The sequence below is a fragment of the Bolinopsis microptera genome, chromosome 6 (genome assembly GCF_026151205.1).
Source record: "Bolinopsis microptera isolate Bmic1 chromosome 6, MBARI_Bmic_1.0, whole genome shotgun sequence".
In the NCBI taxonomy this organism is placed as follows: domain Eukaryota; kingdom Metazoa; phylum Ctenophora; class Tentaculata; order Lobata; family Bolinopsidae; genus Bolinopsis; species Bolinopsis microptera.
This window is the reverse complement of record NC_087077.1, coordinates 12,369,039-12,386,760: the sequence shown is the minus strand read 5'-3', so window position 1 is coordinate 12,386,760 and position 17,722 is coordinate 12,369,039. Positions and strand designations below refer to the sequence as shown.

The window sequence follows — 17,722 nt, the reverse complement described above, 5'->3', positions numbered from 1 at the left end:
ACAGCTAAGTAAAGATTCAGTTCAAGCCATCTAAAGCGACTCATGAATATGTACATTAGAACTTATTTTTATGAAGTTTGGGTTTTATGAGAAAGTTATTATATGCTACTTATATGAATGCTTTTTCAAAGAGATGCGTATTTATTCTCTTTTTAAACAAGACGATATCGGTTAATGTTCTCAATTGCTAAGGAAGCTGATTCCAAACAAAGGGTCCACAGTAACTAAAGCTTCTCTCAGTTTTACTATAATTTGAAACAGTAGGAACATTTAGGAGGAAATAGTCTTGTTCAGTCCGTAGTACACGTACAGGTTGACTCTTAATGTTGATGCATTTGGTGATATAATTTGGAGCTACGTTGTTGACACATTTGAACACGGTTAGAGCAATCTTATACTCTATTTGTTGTCTTATTGGAAGAAAATGGGCTTTTTTCAGGAATGGAGTGACACTGTGAGCACAATGTTATGTTATGATTACCCTTGTCAGTTTTAGTTTACAATGATATTTCAATTCCTTGTTTCTGTTGTAAAAGAAAGCACACAAATGACCTTACTTGAATATTCCAGCTGACACTGTTCTTAACGTACATAATAATCAGTTCTGCTAGGATACAACCAGATTAGTTTTCCTATTTAAAAAAATCATATAGTTAATCCATAGAGTTGTGTCAAATGATATTGAATCTCCGAAAAAGAGTGACAGAGGTTAAGCTCGTTAGGTTTTGGTCATTAAATGTTTAGGCAGTAATTTTTGATTAATTGTTCTAATTCTCGTTGCAGTGCCCTCGAATCATTGATAAACAACGTAAACTCAATTTACATAAACCAATATTTTCTGGTGTTACTATATCCGCCAAAATTCCCTTTCCTCAGGAACGAAAAATCTATTATACCATAAATTAAGTCAAACAATTGCCTAAAATTGTTGTAAACTAAATTTCATGGGAGGACTTATTTTAAAGGAGACTAAAATTTCAGCAGAGCATATACATGATATATGATTTAACGAATTTAAGTATCGTTAAATTTATACAAGTCGCTACTGCGTGTTATAGGTAAATGTATGTGATGCTATGTAATTGATGTATGTAATGTTGACTCGTCTTTAAATAATTTCCCAGATCGAAAATATTTTAGTCAAAAAAGCTAGTTGAATAAATTTTAAAAAATTAAATGATATGGAAAAATGGTCTTAAAAATACGACTAATATTGTTGTTGACTTGAAATTAACAAAATTTGTGACTTATATTATGGTAGCCATAATATTTATGGGAACCAAAGTTATTGTGAACCAAATTATTTCAGGCATGGTGGGCTGAACATGGAGCTACCGAAAGCTGCGAATCATTTAGAAATAAACTCAAATGCAGCAGACAGACAGAAGCATTAGTTTGAGTTAAGTTGTAAAGCTTCTTTAAACTTTTTCATCACAAAGAGAAATTTGTGTTAAATAGTAGTGGTAAATTTAAAGGGCGTGTTGGTAGACCTAATACAAACTTATATCAAATATGCTTGTTGATGACCTTAAATATAGAAACTTAGAACTTAGAAATTTGAGTGATTTAAATGAAATAAGGGATATTGCTAGCTGTTCCACTACTAAAGAAATAATCCCGATAACACTCAACCTCTGCCTGATCCAGAGGATATCACCATTTTACCTTCACACAGACATCGAACGCTGTAAGAAGATGACGATCAGACCTCATTAGCTGTAGGAAGTGTTGGAAACTGTTGTACTAGGCACAGATTACGTAGTTAAGATGTTTTCTTAATGGAGTTCTATTAACTATGTATGATCCTGTTTTATAATAAGATTATTTGTATAGAGTCGTATATAATGTTTCTTCTTAGACTGCCAGAGAGCACAGAAGATGGCTACTAGACAGCTAAAATCGATACTTTACGAGCCACCAGGGGATGCCTTTTTTCGATGGATAAAGTAAGTGCACCGACTTTTGACGCTTAAAAAAGTAAAAAGGACTTTTCACAGAGATATTTTGGTACCATCTTATGATGGCCTCTCATATGTATCTTTCGCCTTTCGGATCAATTTATTCCGGTCAACAAAGTTTCCTACTCCAGGCCATTAAATTGCTCCGTCAAAAACGCTATTATACCGGAGTTTTATTATAGTCCGGAGTTGGACGTTTTTCTGTACGCTTAGCTTGTCAATCTATGGTGTAGTTACCGTATAATATAAATGCTGTGAACACATTTTTCACTTGCTCGTTGACGAGGGTCACGTGATGGTAGGCGAATTTGTCAAGTTTATACGACTATTGTAATTGTACAATAAAATATTTATATTTTTGTATCCTTGTATCTGTGACCTCTGACAGGACACCGGTCATCTCGCCCAATTTTCCCGGGAGAATCAGATCTCATGTCAACTAGCGCGTGATCATCCCGGCCTGGGTGGTCCACTTGTAATGTTGTCAAACGGGAACCTCGGCCTCGCACATCTGGTAGTGAAGTACTGATTACAGCTGCAGGTCCTCCAAATTCACGAAGTCCAACAAGTCCTTGTATGAGCCATCAGTGTAAATCACGGTACTTTTCTAATCATAATCGCTTAGCTTGGCATCATTCAATGGACATTTGTTGTTCAAAAGAAGAAGAGTCAAAAATGAGAGTGAACGGTGACTGCTTATTGCATAAGCTCTTAAATCTGCTAACCGTACATAGCTCACGCAGCTGTCTACAGTTGCTGGGCTCGTTCCGGGTCAGAAATTTAAAGTTTACTGCGGCGTGGGGCTACATCGTCGTTCTGCTGTCGTGTACATTTAAGAATGTGGTGTGGACAGAGTTCTGACTTTTCCTGGAGTAAAGATATATGTCGGCCGTCTTTGTCACGGAGAAGTCTTTAAAGCTTTAAAGCTCTGAGCTTGACCTATTAAAAGACAAAAGATACATTTGCACGTCACGAGTAATGTGACCTACTGAAAAAAAATCGGGCAATTTGAAAATTTAGTCAAGTTCACACATGCACAATCAACCACTCATTGGTGTGATCCTCTGATCCGGGAAATCGAGATGTCCTCTCACAAACAACAGTTATTAGTAACAAGCATAACACGATTTTCCAATCTATTAACGAAGTTTGAGCATTTAGGGTCAAAGCAGAGACTTGGGTCGATGTGAATCGGCTTAAAAATAACAAATTTGGGGTATCTTTATTTTACATCTTGGTCGAGACCTGTCACCAGCAATATGATTTCATGTTGCCTTATTCAGGCGGGCGAAACTCACGTTACATGCGATCTGATCATCTGACTCTCACGATCGAGATCGGTAGCTTTAACTCACCAGCTCCAACACGGTTTTTTAGACTTTTTTCGGTTTTTCGAGCTGCCCTTCTCCCCTGAGGCCACGATGAAAAACATACAATATATTATATCTTTATTCTTTATATGTTACATGCATTCCCCTGCAGTAGTGAAAAGTAAATTGTTTGTTTTATTTCAGTGTCGACAGCTCAAACTATGGTGGTATCTTATCGCTACAATGCTGCTAACTAGACTCTTGGATGAAGTTAAGTTGTTTTAGTCAGATGATCTACTTTTTGGCGTTTCCTACTGCCCTAGTTATAGTAGTTCAAGGTTTAACTGTAAATATAGTGTTAAGTAAGTTTCAATACTTCCCTGCCACCTTTTCAGACATTGCAGAGATGTGTGACCGCACAATTCTCAAACCGAAGAATCAAAAGGAGTTATTGATTTATCGGTATATAAAGTATGTATGCTTTATCAAACAAAGCCACTAGGTAAGCAAATTCAAATATTTTGACAGTTCATACTGCGGTTATACATTGCAGCCAATGCGCAGCAAACAAGAGCTTGCCACGAGCTTGCCACTGCTATAAGCATTCGTATTCGTAGCTTGTTTGAATCTCAAATTTATTCGAATTATCATAAGTAGCCGGAAGCCCGTCCTGCGGACGGAGTTCTTCAGCACAAAATCGATTCTCAAACATTTTAAATCTACCCTTTCTCATTTCTACTTCTTTTCCTTTCACAATTTTCATGTTTTTTAAAAACTTCTTACCCCTATCCATGTCACCTATGATTCATGCATTTCTAGCTTCTCGGACAGTGCTGTCTTTTCCCTCATTGGCAAATCCTGAAAGTTTTATGAAAAATATAGATCAGAGTTATGTTTGTTCTGCACGTCTGCATTTCAGGTATTCGTGACACAGTTTACGTGTGATGACGTGGGCATCTCTCAACACACTTTGCAGCATGAGCGACGGTGCCCTGGCGGGATATCTGGAAATGTAGCCTTGAGCTCAGTTTATTTTTCTCCGTCACCTCACCCGGGGGAGGGGGGGGGAGCCAATGACTTTGGGTACTTTGGGGACAAGTGCAGAATTTCGCCAGCAATTTAACCTCAAGTCTCCAAGATTTTTAGCCCCCATTGGTACCCAAAAGTCTCCTTTAGAAGTCATTTAATAAAAGATAATATCAAAACTACATAAAACTCGCCAAAACTTTGGGTACTTATGGGGACAAATGGAAAATTTCACCAGCGATTTGACCTTCAGTCCCTATTATTTTCGTCCCCATTGGTGCTCAAAAGTCTCCATCAGTAGTCATTGCCCCCCCCCCCCCCCCCCTCATCCTGTGTCGGCTGTATGCAATTCTGATTGTACAACGGTTAAAAAATGCCAGTTAAATGTACCAACTCTCGTTTTATTTATTGTACCGACTCTCGCTCTTCGACCACGCTTTTCGTCTACTTGGCGTAGGGCGCGGTAAGATTTCATGTAATCACGCACACACGTATCGCGCGCGATGTAGAAATAAGTGCACATGGTCTTGTGGGTTCAAATGACCCCCGTAATCCATGTGGTGGGGCAGGAGGGTCAAGCACTGTTTTTTCTGAAATGAACCTCCTGATCCATGTGGTGGGGCAGGAGGGTCAAGCACTGTTTTTTCTGAAATGAACCTCCTGATCCATGTGGTGGGGCAGGAGGGTCAAGCACTGTTTTTTCTGAAATGAACCTCCTGATCCATGTGGTGGGGCAGGAGGGTCAAGCACTGTTTCTGAAATGAACCTCCTGATCCATGCGGTGGGGCAGGAGGGTCAAGCAATGTTCTTTTCAGGTTGACCCTCCTGCGCCATTATAACAATATTAGAATTTATAATAATTCAGAAATTTGATGAGAAATATTGAGTGTTCAAGTATTCAGTATTCGTCAACGGATGTAATGATAAGGAATACTCCAACAGTAACGACATGGAATAAATATACTTTGACATGTGACACTGATAGTGATAAGCCCTAGCCCAAAATAAAATATATATCTTCAGATACGCACATTAAGATAGCAGAAAAAGCTCGAATATACGGTGGTCCAGGAAATGCCAGAACCCCTCAAACTCGAGGCAGAAAGCAAGGGGGTCCCCAGAGAAAGACAAACAACCCTAATATTTCAATAAATGGAACAAACAAAAACTTTCCCCTTAAAGTTTTCAGATGAGCTTAAGGGTAAAAGACATGACGTAAATTAATTAAATTTTGCGAGAGATACTACTATTGGATTCAGTGTTTTGGCATGTGCATGAAGTGAACGCCAACTGGCAGTTCAATGATTGTTTTAACATTTAAAATTACTGCAATAACGGTAGTTTTGAATTCATAATTGCTCTTTTTAAATCTTGGCAGAGCCAAGTATTTTTTGCGAAACTAAATGTACTGATTCCTACGATTTTATCATTTTAAATTCTAACTGGACGTATTATTTGTTCAACACTGTCAATTTTCATCTTACACGAGAACCATTCATTCACCCACTTGTAAAAAGCTGCAACCAGTTATGTAAAATTGTTCAAAATGCACCTAATTTGATTAATAGAAATTTGATCCGAAATGACTCATTTTGTTTAGGTCATAACTCACTAACTAATAAACCTTTTTTGTGATGAGAAATAGAATTATCATTCCAATACAAATCGCTCGAGACTATATATCGCCTACAATGATATTTATGATAATAAAACCGTAATTAAATATGTCACATGATAAGTGTTATCACCCGGTCGGTAAATACAATTCAACATCTGGGATATTTAGAAATTCATCTTCCTAGTTTGACTGAACAACAACCACTTCAACTTAACATAAATATAAACCATTAAATTTGAATTATAAACACTACCATTTGAGAAGTATAGGAAAACCATTCGAAAATAAAAGATAACAATTGTCAAGTTCATAAAAAAGGCTTTCTGATCTTATGAAACCCATATTTGAAACCTATTATTTAAAAAATATATTGCTACATTAAAAAAGTGTATTCGTCTCATAAACATGTCTGCTTTGAGAAACTGTTAAATTGGTAAAAATTAATAAATTAGCAAATAGAAATATTTGGTTGATAGAGTTTAATATTCGCTAGTATCCAGTATTTCAGTAGTTTCAGTAGAAAGGGGCCCAGCCGATGTACATTTGGGAGAGGTTCGTTGTATCAGTGCTATCGCTTATCAGCTTGTGTACCTGGTGTTACAGTAGTTAGCAAGCTATACTCAATACTTATCATTTCTTATCTAAATTAACGAATCCTTATTATATATCTTACGATCCCAAAGCAACCTTTTGGGAAACTTCTCCCCTATAACTCTATAAAGCAATAATAAGCATGATGATAAGGAATAAGGATGAATTCTAAATGTCTAAATAAGAAGCTAAAGTTACCTGGCCTTCAGTAGATATAGGCAGTTTCGCGTGAGCGTTCTTCCCCATTTGTCCGTTCAACTTCTTCTCAATAGTCTTCATTATCTCCTGAGCTTTATCCTTCATGTGGGCCTCTGACCGGGTGTTCTGCCTGCCTCTATCAACTTGGTAACCACGCTTTTCTGGTTTGGCCCACTCAACAAGAGGGTCGTGAACGAAGGAATTTAAAACTGAGAGAAGAGAATCCTTCTCGTTCCTCATAACTCTCATAGTGTCCACACAGGACAACCTGAAGGTGCCCTCCACTCCCGTCACTCCAAAAGCGTCCACCAGATTGTGAGTTAGTCTAAAGGGAACCTTCTCCGGCCAGTCAAAAGACTCTCCTTTTTCAAACAGACAGTCAAAGTCCACGTGCACTGTCTCCCCATTAGTAAGATCAAACATAATGTTCTCTGCGTGCCTGTCGCCTAACCCTACAACATACCCCACCATGCTGATAACAGCGGTTGTTTGTGTGTACTTCTGTCGGGCTGTGAACCAGGAGCTCGGATCTGGGAACGTTCTCCTGAACCATTCTGATAGTACTGGAGGATGCCGGGCTAACATCGTGTTCTTAAACAACTTGATGAATTCAGCTGGCTTCTGTTTAGCTAGAGTGTGCTGTTTGATCTGCTGTAGTTTTGCGAACGCGTTCTTTGTCTCTGTTTTAGTCATTCCTTTCTTGTACTCCAAATACAACCCCTGCAGGATCACTCTCAGCAACTTAGTGTTATCAACCCACTCTACAATACCACTGTCACCACTGAGCGGCACCACAGCGTACGTTCTTATGTGAAGCTGCTTCTTCCTTGCTGCTGCATCCTTCTTCAGGAGTCTGTTGACCATCATGTTGAACTCCATAAACCTACAGTCCTTCCTCAGATCATCTTTAGGTTTACAAAGGAGACCGTATGTTTTACCGTTGCTGCCGACAATAGTTATTTTCTTGGGTCTCTGCAGAGAGTTGAGCACAAGAACTTCATCTCGGAGGGATTGTATGGTGACAAGGTGGTCGGGGAAGGCTTTGTGGTCGTTGTGAGGTCCGGAGCCTACAGGGAGAGTGACCGTGGTGTTAGCCTGGATAGGGAGAATTATCTGGCTGTATCTCGGGTCATCTAACATCTTCTTTATTGTCCTGAAGTCTCTGCTGATGCTCAATGTAGAGCTGTTACCACTGTCTTTCTTGCTTATCTGGTGGTAGTGCAGTGTTACGATGAGGTCTTACCTCGAATAGTATGCGAGGATTAAACCTAGAATAAACCTCTAATAATACCTGACAGACTTTGCAAAATCTAACCTCGAATAGTCCCTGACAGAGTTTGTGGAAGTCCCGCCAGTAAGTCTTGAACCACTCCACACCTCGGACGCCCATTGGTTTTGAGAACTTTTTAACTGTCGATTTGATAATATCGTTACCATGGCTTTGCCTGAGAGAAATTTATTTACTGCTAACTATAGAATTATTTAATCATAGTAACAATAATCATAGTAGCAATAATCAACTATGAGAATTTATGTTAATCACAATAAAGTGGCGTTACTGAAGATGAAAAGTAAAACTAACTTGTCTGACCAGTTAGAGCAACTGAAAACTAACCTGTCTCAGTTAGAGCTACAGAAAACTAACCTGTCTTTGTTAGAGCTACTGGTGATACTGTATATCTGCCAGATTGTTTGTTCGGGGTAGTGGTACAGAACTAAACTTGCTATTTCTACCAATTTGCTGGACACCTGCAAAGATTGAACTGCTAATGTGTTCAGGAAATCTTGAGGGGACCAGGTAGGGAGCGGGGTTGGGGGTTGAATTTTTGAGTTTCTATAAATCTGTAACAGTACGTAGTCGTAAAAACCAAGTTCTTCTCTTTCTAGAAACACTGATTGTTCTGGTAGTAACTTGAACAAACAAGTGGCACCATACAATCAGTTCAGTGACCGGTTAATGTTGTTACTTTCTTATCTGGTCAAATTTCCAGATTTAAGGACCTCATGTTAGGCAACTAGCACTACAAAACATAATATGAGGTGAGATTACAACTTCAACCCATAAAGAGAACGTCATATCATTGAGCCCTAATGGTACTACACGTCACACTTCAACCATAATGAAATGTTTTCAATGCGGTAGAATATCTATGCGAAATCCAATATCCATGTGATACGGCTCAGAAATCAAAAACCCGATTGACCGCACTAGCACACCCCGATTTACCGAAATATTTCCCTAAAATTGTGCGTTTATTCCAGAATCGAGATTACACTGTACAATCTGTATTACGGAAGTAGGAGTATTACAAAAGTCTGTTGAATTTAAAAGATCTTTTAAAAGACACCTGTGTGTTATCAGTAGGTATAAAGTTACGTTGCTTAGCCTTATCAAGCATTTAATTATCTAATATCTTCATTTAGAACTAGGCTTCCTTTATCAGGGTATAAGTTTCACTTTATCTTTTGGTTTTTAACCGAGCAGAATTTCTCCGAATTTGTCTGCCACGTATTCCTATATCTTCCAGTCTGTTCCTGTACTTCCTGTACTTCCTCCGTGTTTATTTAGAATTCTTATTCTGAAACTGCCACCATTTGTCTTGCTATACTTATAGTTACTATCGTCAGGAATATGGAAAGTAAAGTGGTATTTGTACTGATACTGGCTCTCTCAGTGGGGCTGTATTGGAAACTTAGCCCAGTCTCAGTGTCTGATTCCCAGTACAAATCAGCACTGAAAGACAAGGTAGTACTACTCTGTCACGCTAGCTCAGGGGTTGGGGAGCAGCTAGCATACGAGCTAGCTAGACACGGAGCTAAACTTCTCCTGGTGACCAGGACAGGGCGGTCAGAATCCCTCAGCAACAAACTAACTCTGCATCATTCCTACACTGACTCTGACAAGGCTAATGAGAGTGCAGTAGCGCAGCTCCAGATCAGCGCTCAAACATTCACGCTGCTACAAGCGGTACGAGACCAGGCTCTCAAGCTGGGTAGTCCTCAGGTGGAGATATTATCATTCGACTTCGGGGAGGTGAAAAGTGGGCACACCCTGGTGGATAGAGCGGTGGAGTCACTAGGGGGACTGGACTTTCTCATACTTAACCAGGAGGAGATAGCTAGGGGTTACCTGGTTAAAGGAGGCCGACCTATCGACCACAACTTCGTACAGAGGACCTTCAGTGTCAACCTGCTCAGTTCCATTGAGATATCGCTAAAAGCCATGCCTCATCTAGAGAAAAGCAAGGGACACATATTTGTAGCGTCATCCGCTCTGGGAGAGGTCCCTAAGTCTGGGCTATCAGTGCTCTCCGCTACCAAACACGCTCTCAACGGCTTCTTCTACAGTCTACAGCAGGAGTTGAAAGAAAAGAAGTCAGCAGTAACACTGACAGTGGGTGCTCTGGGAGAGATAGCAGCGGGAGATAGGATGCCCCTGTTTACGCTGCCTGACTGGATGGTAGGAGAGAAGGAGGAGTGTGCTGCCGGGATCCTACACTCTCTTATAACACGTCCTACTACCTTTACTTACCCCTCTCTTCATCTCAACGCAGCTAGGTTAGCTTGGTTTCTGGGCTAAATTATCAGTTTTATTGAACATTATTAACTTTTCATACTGCCTCTCCAGAGACAGCTTGAGCGGGTAAAAGAGACCATTTTATTATGTATCTACGAGATGATGTGTATATATTTTCTTACTAAGTTCTTTGTTGGTTGTAAATGGTTTATTGTTAAGCGATGACTACATAAATTGTAATAATTCGTCTACTTAGCTCGTTAATACTTAGTTAGATCTGGCAGGAAAAAACTAACCAAAATCCTAACCATAGTCCTAACATAAAGACGCTCAGATAGGCATGTCATGTTAGGCCTGGCTTGTCTTGTTAAGATCGTTATGGTTTCGCTTACTATGTTTTAGATACGGAAAGTCGTGATGTAAGTTATAGCAAACAAATCAAAATAAATACTGTACAAAATTGACGATACACAGTATCGAATGATATCTTGTTTGCAATCCAATACAAACAAATCCCCATTTCTCTTCAACTCAAGTTAATAACACAGAGTGCAGGGAGGATAGGGATTCTAATGTTGACAAGTAACTTCGCGGGGCAGGGAGGGGAGAGAGGGTCTCTTGTTCAGTCGTCTGAGAGATGTGATCACTGATTTGACCAATCCCATCTTCTGTACTCTTTTCTTCTGGTTGGAAGGGTGATCTGAGTTGCCAGATGACCTCTTTCCCAGGTCAGTGTTCCTAGTTGAAGATGGAGGTGAAGGTCTAGAGTCAGTACAGTTAGAGGGAGCGAGGAAACTTTGAAAGAGATGAGGATATCTGTTCCTTAGGGAGCACTCAGAGTCCTGTAACAAGATAGATGGCTCTAGAGAGTAGTCATAACAGTTCTGTGTCTCGTAGCTCTCCAGTTCTGAGAGACAGCTACCCTCTAGGATGAAAGTTAGCAGTCCTATTTTAGAGGTCTCCGTGTTTTTCTCTTCAATACAGCTGTTACTCTGGAACTGTATGCTACAATTCACCTGAACTGTGCGGGTACGGAAGTTAGGGGTTGCGGGTTTGATGGGACTGGGACAAGTTGGGGAGGAGTACTGCAGTCTGGAGCTGGAGGTTGATTTAGCTGGTGAGGAGCAGAATTGAGGAGATGGGAATGAAGGGGATTTAGCTAGAGACATATCAGCAGTTCAGAAAATAGTATCAAGGACTTGTTGTGTTGAACAGTTAATTGTAAGTTGTAGAATGTAGACAAAATGTGAATATGAGATGGTATCCGTCTTCTACCTTATATACCAACTGCCCTCACTATATTTATCTGTTTACCTTGATTGTATATTGGCGGCTGTCATAATTAGTTTGAAATTCCCAGGGTGCCTGAAAGATCCCAAACTAATTGATAGGGCGACTAGGATCAGGTTACCCGGTAGAGGCCTAACCTTTCACCGGGCCCTGTAATCACGAATGGTCTGGTTAATGGACTGTGAGAGTTCCCAACCTGTCTGAGTAGCGTGTCACGTGAAACCAGCCCTAAACCACTTTACTGTCTGAGTAACGTGTCACGTGATACCAGCCCTAAACCACTCCAAAATCCAGATACCATGGTCCAAGATCACACTGCACACTGGATAGGATGACGATATGACGCATCATTGGGCTGATCGGGTGGACACAACAAGTCTGATTAGATAGGCGGGATCGAGTGGGTAGGGTTTACATAAAACGTAGCAGATGATAAACTTTTCATATTCAAATTTCGTCCAAACTCTACAGTTTTCATCAACTATCTAACTATTTAACAATCTTCTTGTTAGCTTGAACTATTTTCTGAACTGCTGATATGTCTCTAGCTAAATCCCCTTCATTCCCATTTCCTCAATTCTGCTCCTCTCCAGCTAAATCTGCCCGCATCTCTCTGCTCAGCTCCAAGTACCTCGCTCCAACTTGTCCCAGTCCCATCAAACCTGCGACGCCCACCTTCCGTACCCGCACAGTTCAGGTGAATTGTAGCATACTATTCCACTCTACTGACAACTGTTTTGAAGAGAAGAACACGGAGACCTCTAAAATAGGACTGCTAACTTTCATCTTAGAGGGTAGCTGTCTCTCAGAACTGGAGAGCTACGAGACACAGAACTCGGACGACGACTCTTTAGAGCCCTCCGTCATGATACAGGACTCTGAATGCTCTATGCGGGAAAGATATCCCCATCTCTTTCAAAGTTTTCTCGCTCGCTCTAACTGTACTGACTCTACCACTTCACCTCCCTCACCAACTATGAACCCTGATCTTGAGGAGAGATCATCTGGCAACTCAGATCACCCTTCCAACCAGAAGAAAAGAGTACAGAAGATGGGATTGGTCAAATCAGTGATCACATCTCTCAGACGACTGAACAAGAGACCCTCTCTCCCCTCCCTGCCCCACGAAGTTATTTGTCAACATTAGAATCCCTATCCTCCCTGCACTCTGTGATATAGACTTGGGCACACGAGAAATGGGGATTTGTTTGTATTGGATTGCAAACAAGATATCATTCGATACTATGTATTGTCATTTTTGTACAGTATTTATTCTGATTTATTTGCTATAATTGACATCATATCACGAAACTTAAAACAACACAAGTTATTTTAATCGACTTTATAGTCTTATAGTCATATGCAGAACCATAACGCCTTGTCAATATTAGAACCCAAATATCTAGGTCCAGTCTGCCCCTCAACCTTCTACCCCAACAGCAAAAATAAAGCCGGGCGACCAATAAATAGTGCTTTATCGTCAATAGGTCGTAATTCGATACATTTGAAATGTTTAAACTATAAGAAACACCGATGACTGGAGTTGAAGGAAAGTGTATGATTAGATAATTTTGAAATACTAACGGAGGCTGACGGGTGACAAATACGAGACAGTATTTGGGACAGAGCAGTGAGCCACTGATAAGTTGGCAGTTTCTTTATAAGATCGTCAATGTGCCTGAAAAGTCAAAATATTAAAACTCAGTATTCCAACTACTGTATTACTCGATTAACAAAAACATATTTATGCAGATATTGAAACGGGTAAAAAAAGGTGCTTACTTGTTAGCCTGTTGTATACAGTTGGGTTTGTGGGCAGCTTGTGACATGGACATCTGCGCGGTGCTCTGGCTCATATCCGCTCCTGAAATTAAAACATGCGGGGTAAACTAAATGATGAATTAGGATCGGTTGAAGTGCTTGGTTTAGTATCAAATTCCCCTTTACTTTATTTGACCTTAAAATGTAAGTTTCACAAAATAAACAAGAGATGACCCAAAATAGTACATTTCGATCGCGGGAAGGTGCTTCAATGCGCGCGAGATCATCTACTTTAAATGTCTTCGGCTTTCGCGTCTAAAATACCTGGTTTCGAAAATGTGGACTTCTATATTGCCACAATTATAAGCTGACTTAATTAACATGCGATTTACCTTCAAGATCGAACCAAGTCGTAAGGAGACGGGGTAAGCTCTGGAAAATGTTATTTGAGCCATACTTGAGGGACTCCCCGTAGTGTTTGATAACATGCGGCATCATGGTCTGTTTGAACCCTGGCGTAACAGCTTTGCTCCATTTATAATAATAGTTGGCACAGTTAAACTGTGCATCTTCCCAACTTGGATCTGCATCCGTAACCTGTATGAACAACACATTTACACTAGAATAACACTAGTCAGTTCAATTGGCACAAGCACAAACAGTAAAGGTTGAGCTAGTAAACAAAAAGTTGATGAGTGGTTTGTCGCTTTCTTAAAACAATAAAACGAACCTTCAAGAACAAATGTTGAATATCCTCTGAGTCGTAATAAGAAGTCAGCTCCCTCCAGTTAGCGTAGAGCAGTTTTGCCTCAGCTCTGCCCCTCTTACTGATACTCTCAGGTGATCTCTCTATCTCGGATAAATAGTTCCCTAGCAATGTCATTGCCTCCTCTTTGGACTGTTTGTCCCACAACCAGCGTGCTCGTTCTATCTAACAGATACAGAATATTAAAATTAATATTTTTATGCACAGCGCTAGTTGATATTAAGGACAACCGACTACGACAATCCAAGATAGAAACATGAAGTGCCGATTCTCAGGCTCTCAGGGTGGTCTGTGACAAAATACCTTGAACTTGGGTGGGGTGTAGAGACTAGCATTCTGTAGAGCACTATCACAACATGGTATCAGCATCTCCTTACTGTAAAACACTATTTCAACGAATTATAAAGTAGGAGAAAAGAGTAAATATCACATTATAACATTGAGAAGTACAGTAGTAATTGAAAGTAACTGACCGTGCTAAAGTAGCACTGTTTAACCAGCTTGTACCCAGAGTTGCACTGACTGTTTTATCATCCCCCACCAAGCGCAGGAGAGCGCGCTGTAGGTTATACACTGGCTCCCGTGTCCGCCAACCATCCTGGATTACTCCCATCCTACTTTCAAACTGAGAAGAAACACACATCAAAAAGTTAAAAAATACTAAGCTTTACTCCCGATATAAAATTGAAGGAAAACGGAATTTCTGTTTAAATCTAATTGTTATAACAATTTCTTAATCAGCAAAAAGTTTTCCGACGTATTTAAGAAACAAAGTTACAATCCTTTTATTTGCAAAAGCGAATATAAAATAATATTACCTCCTTGTTCTTGTCAATGAGAGTGAGAGACTGAGAGCCAGGAGACTGGTTGAATATGAGGGAGTTAGCCCACTCTTCTATATCTCTCAACATGTGCAGATTTAACACATTCTCGTAACATCGCTCGTAACACCCTCCCTCCATAACAGCAACTGTGTAAGTAACGCAACGATTACTAAAGATTACTAATGGGAACTTATGGTTAATAATGTCTATTGGCTACTTAAGATCCGCTAATTGTACTGGAAGTGTTCAGTGTTATCAGTTATAGTAGTACATAATATAATAATGTGACACTTTTGCTAACTTTTCAAACTGAAATTAAAGTGTTCACCTGATAAAGGGATAAGTTGCTCAGCGCGCAGTGCCCGGAGAGAAGAGTTGAAAGTGTCTCTATCTAGAAGTCTAGCTGAGAGGAACTGCCGCCCCACCCCTACTGCCCAGGAAGTATCGTGAGGTGTAGAGGAAATGTACTCATCTACTAGATCCCACCTGTAGGTAAAATAGTTAGTTTAGTTCTGTGTATAATATACTATACTAGTGTATTTAGTGAATAGTAAGTTTATCTAGTATATATTTGCTCAAGTCCAAGAGAACAACACCTTCTCACATTATTCATCAACTATAACTAATCTTAAATAGCAAACATTAAGAAGTAACCAACCTGGCGAGGGACCAGGCAGCTTGTACTCTGTATTCATTCAGATCTCCTGTTAAAGCTGGATCTTCTCTTATCCTATCATTAACTACTCCCACCAGAGAAGTGTGCTGAGAATAGTTTAGTCTCAGTAAAAAGCACACTGGTGACTGGAGTATTTTCAATCATCACAATTCACAAACTTTATAGTAAGAATTTGTAGTGTTGTAAAAGAAAATGGCGTGAACATTCACAAAGAACCACGGTAAAAGGTTGAGTTGTGATCTAGTTACTATATCTATATTTACTTCTATTAATCAATAGTAATTATCTAGTTAACTTATGATAATTATCTAACTAATTAACAATAATAATAATAATCAATACTGACTAGCCCAGTGTGCAGGAGTTGTTTTAACATGCCCTGAACGAAGAAACTGTCCCCTGGGAATTGTGTTATCCCCTGCTCGTACATTGGAGGAGTTTCTTGTAGTCTCCCTTCTGTCTCTAGAGCTGAGGGTTAGCAGGGTTAGCGGGGTTAGCAGCAACAGTTCATGATAACAAAATGAACTATGAAGTAGTGAATAATCACGAAATTAATTTACTAATATACAAATTGTTAACCTTGTATCTGTTCTCTTAGAGAGGCCGGTGTGTTCCTAGAAGCAGTTACCCCTGCTACTCCGTCAAACTCGCTCATTTTAACGTAGATCCTTTGCAGCAGCTCCCAGTCCCTCTGACAGAGTAGATTCAGTAAAGTAATTGGGCACATTTAAAGGATTCAGAGTTAGAGACATGACATAGGGGACAGTTTATATAATATGAATGGTACCTGGAGATCAAACGAGAAAAATAGAAATTACCAGTACCACCTGCTGCTAAATAGTTAAAGTTCAGGACCATGGAACTATAATACCTGATCAGTGATCTTGTTTTTATACTCCAGATACATGAGTGCTCTGTTGTAAGCCCCACAGTTGAAGGCGGACACTGCTATAACTTGTTTAGACACCTTGTTCAGTGTGTTCTCTACTCGTGTTAACAGTGCTACGGACGCACTGTTACCTGTAAATAGTATCATTGCTGTTGGAACTTAAATCCTTTTTATAGCACTTAAGTAACTTTTAGTAATTAATTCTTTCGAGTAGCTAAGCAGGAACACGAACTGTTAAAATTCACGTACAATATATTCTGAGTTGATATCTACTCTTACCTTTAGTAGTTATTTGGCGTTTTTTGTTGATCCAGATAACAATGTAGTCAATAAGTGAGAACACAGTCTGAGCTATTAGTCTCGTTACATCACACAACACCTGGAAATAATCATTTTATATCTGGTAACATCACAACACACGTAACATTGTCATTACTAGCCTGGTCACGTGACATTGTCAATACTAGCCTGGTCACGTGATATTGTCATTACTAGCCTGGTCACGTGACATTGTCATTACTAGCCTGGTCACGTGATATTGTCATTACTAGCCTGGTCACGTGACATTGTCATTACTAGCCTGGTCACGTGATATTGTCATTACTAGCCTGGTCACGTGATATTGTCATTACTAGCCTGGTCACGTGACATTGTCATTACTAGCCTGAATAGAGATAGTGCAGATACTGTGATCTAGACTTACAGTGTTATTTTGTGTAGCGTAGAGGACTGCCTGTACCTCTGTAAGTACCAGGTCCACTGCTGATGTGCTTCCTTTTAGCAGGATCTGTAGTACCAGTATTGGCAGTAGAAATTGTAGCGTATCTGTAATAGTTAGATAAGCAAACTGATTTCATGATAAACACAGAAAGTAGTGTTGTCATAGTTAAATAGTTGTCATGGTAACAGAAATGTCTTTATTGTAACAGCGTTTTCCTAGTAATACTGGTGTTGTCATGGTAACAGTAGTGTTGTCATGGTAACAGTAGTGTTGTCATGGTAACAGTTATTTTACCAGTTTGAGTGGAAGTGATGATCTTTAGAGGAGGAATAAGAAGAGAAGCTAGTTTATTGTTACCATGGTTACTGCTCTGGTTACCATGGTTACTGCCCTCGACCACTAACTGTAACAGTATACCCGTCCAACACGACAGCCATTCCTCAAAAGTTGTTTTCTTCTCGCTTTTAAATACTGGAGTAGCTCTACTGGGCTCGTTGTGCGGGTTTAGTATGTACCTGGCAATATAGGGGTAACGTTAGTCGGGGGAGGGGTTTAGTATGTACCTGGCAATATAATG

The 17,722-nt window shown here is 39.8% G+C and overlaps 3 protein-coding genes and 1 long non-coding RNA gene across 8 annotated transcripts in view; 3 read left to right on the top strand and 1 right to left on the bottom strand.

The window, feature by feature from the left end:
* The window catches only part of LOC134817593 (kinesin-like protein KIF19), a 41,514-nt gene extending 35,778 nt beyond the window's left edge, over positions 1 to 5,736 (top strand). For 3 of the 4 annotated variants that reach the window (XM_063826805.1, XM_063826804.1, XM_063826802.1), the window contains one exon: positions 5,318 to 5,736. In XM_063826805.1, the coding sequence (XP_063682875.1) occupies positions 5,318 to 5,487 (170 nt within the window). In that variant the 3' untranslated portion in view covers positions 5,488 to 5,736. The remainder of the gene's footprint in view (positions 1 to 5,317) is intronic. The other variant, XM_063826801.1, reaches the window with a different exon arrangement.
* On the top strand, positions 3,016 to 4,460 carry LOC134817256 (uncharacterized). Its single transcript, XR_010160497.1, has 2 exons — positions 3,016 to 3,770; positions 4,188 to 4,460. It is a non-coding gene; the product is annotated as an uncharacterized LOC134817256 (long non-coding RNA).
* Positions 5,737 to 5,924: 188 nt separating the features above from the next.
* LOC134816380 (serine/threonine-protein kinase ATR-like) overlaps positions 5,925 to 17,722 on the bottom strand; it is a 28,084-nt gene continuing 16,286 nt past the window's right edge. For both annotated transcript variants that reach the window (XM_063825204.1, XM_063825205.1), the window contains exons 26-44: positions 17,440 to 17,660; positions 17,128 to 17,249; positions 16,704 to 16,803; positions 16,407 to 16,555; positions 16,115 to 16,226; positions 15,882 to 16,003; positions 15,518 to 15,621; positions 15,188 to 15,345; positions 14,854 to 15,005; positions 14,509 to 14,660; positions 14,339 to 14,411; positions 14,000 to 14,200; positions 13,662 to 13,866; positions 13,291 to 13,372; positions 13,093 to 13,186; positions 8,347 to 8,450; positions 8,017 to 8,146; positions 6,702 to 7,910; positions 5,925 to 6,503 (exon numbers count right to left, since the gene is read on the bottom strand). In XM_063825204.1, coding sequence (XP_063681274.1) covers positions 6,426 to 6,503; positions 6,702 to 7,910; positions 8,017 to 8,146; positions 8,347 to 8,450; positions 13,093 to 13,186; positions 13,291 to 13,372; positions 13,662 to 13,866; positions 14,000 to 14,200; positions 14,339 to 14,411; positions 14,509 to 14,660; positions 14,854 to 15,005; positions 15,188 to 15,345; positions 15,518 to 15,621; positions 15,882 to 16,003; positions 16,115 to 16,226; positions 16,407 to 16,555; positions 16,704 to 16,803; positions 17,128 to 17,249; positions 17,440 to 17,660 — 3,568 coding nt within the window. In that variant the 3' untranslated portion in view covers positions 5,925 to 6,425. The remainder of the gene's footprint in view (positions 6,504 to 6,701; positions 7,911 to 8,016; positions 8,147 to 8,346; positions 8,451 to 13,092; positions 13,187 to 13,290; positions 13,373 to 13,661; positions 13,867 to 13,999; positions 14,201 to 14,338; positions 14,412 to 14,508; positions 14,661 to 14,853; positions 15,006 to 15,187; positions 15,346 to 15,517; positions 15,622 to 15,881; positions 16,004 to 16,114; positions 16,227 to 16,406; positions 16,556 to 16,703; positions 16,804 to 17,127; positions 17,250 to 17,439; positions 17,661 to 17,722) is intronic.
* Positions 9,208 to 10,432, top strand: LOC134816764 (hydroxysteroid 11-beta-dehydrogenase 1-like protein B). Its single transcript, XM_063825757.1, has one exon. It carries the CDS (start codon positions 9,334 to 9,336, stop codon positions 10,279 to 10,281), a length of 948 nt encoding a protein of 315 aa, XP_063681827.1. The 5' UTR covers positions 9,208 to 9,333; the 3' UTR covers positions 10,282 to 10,432.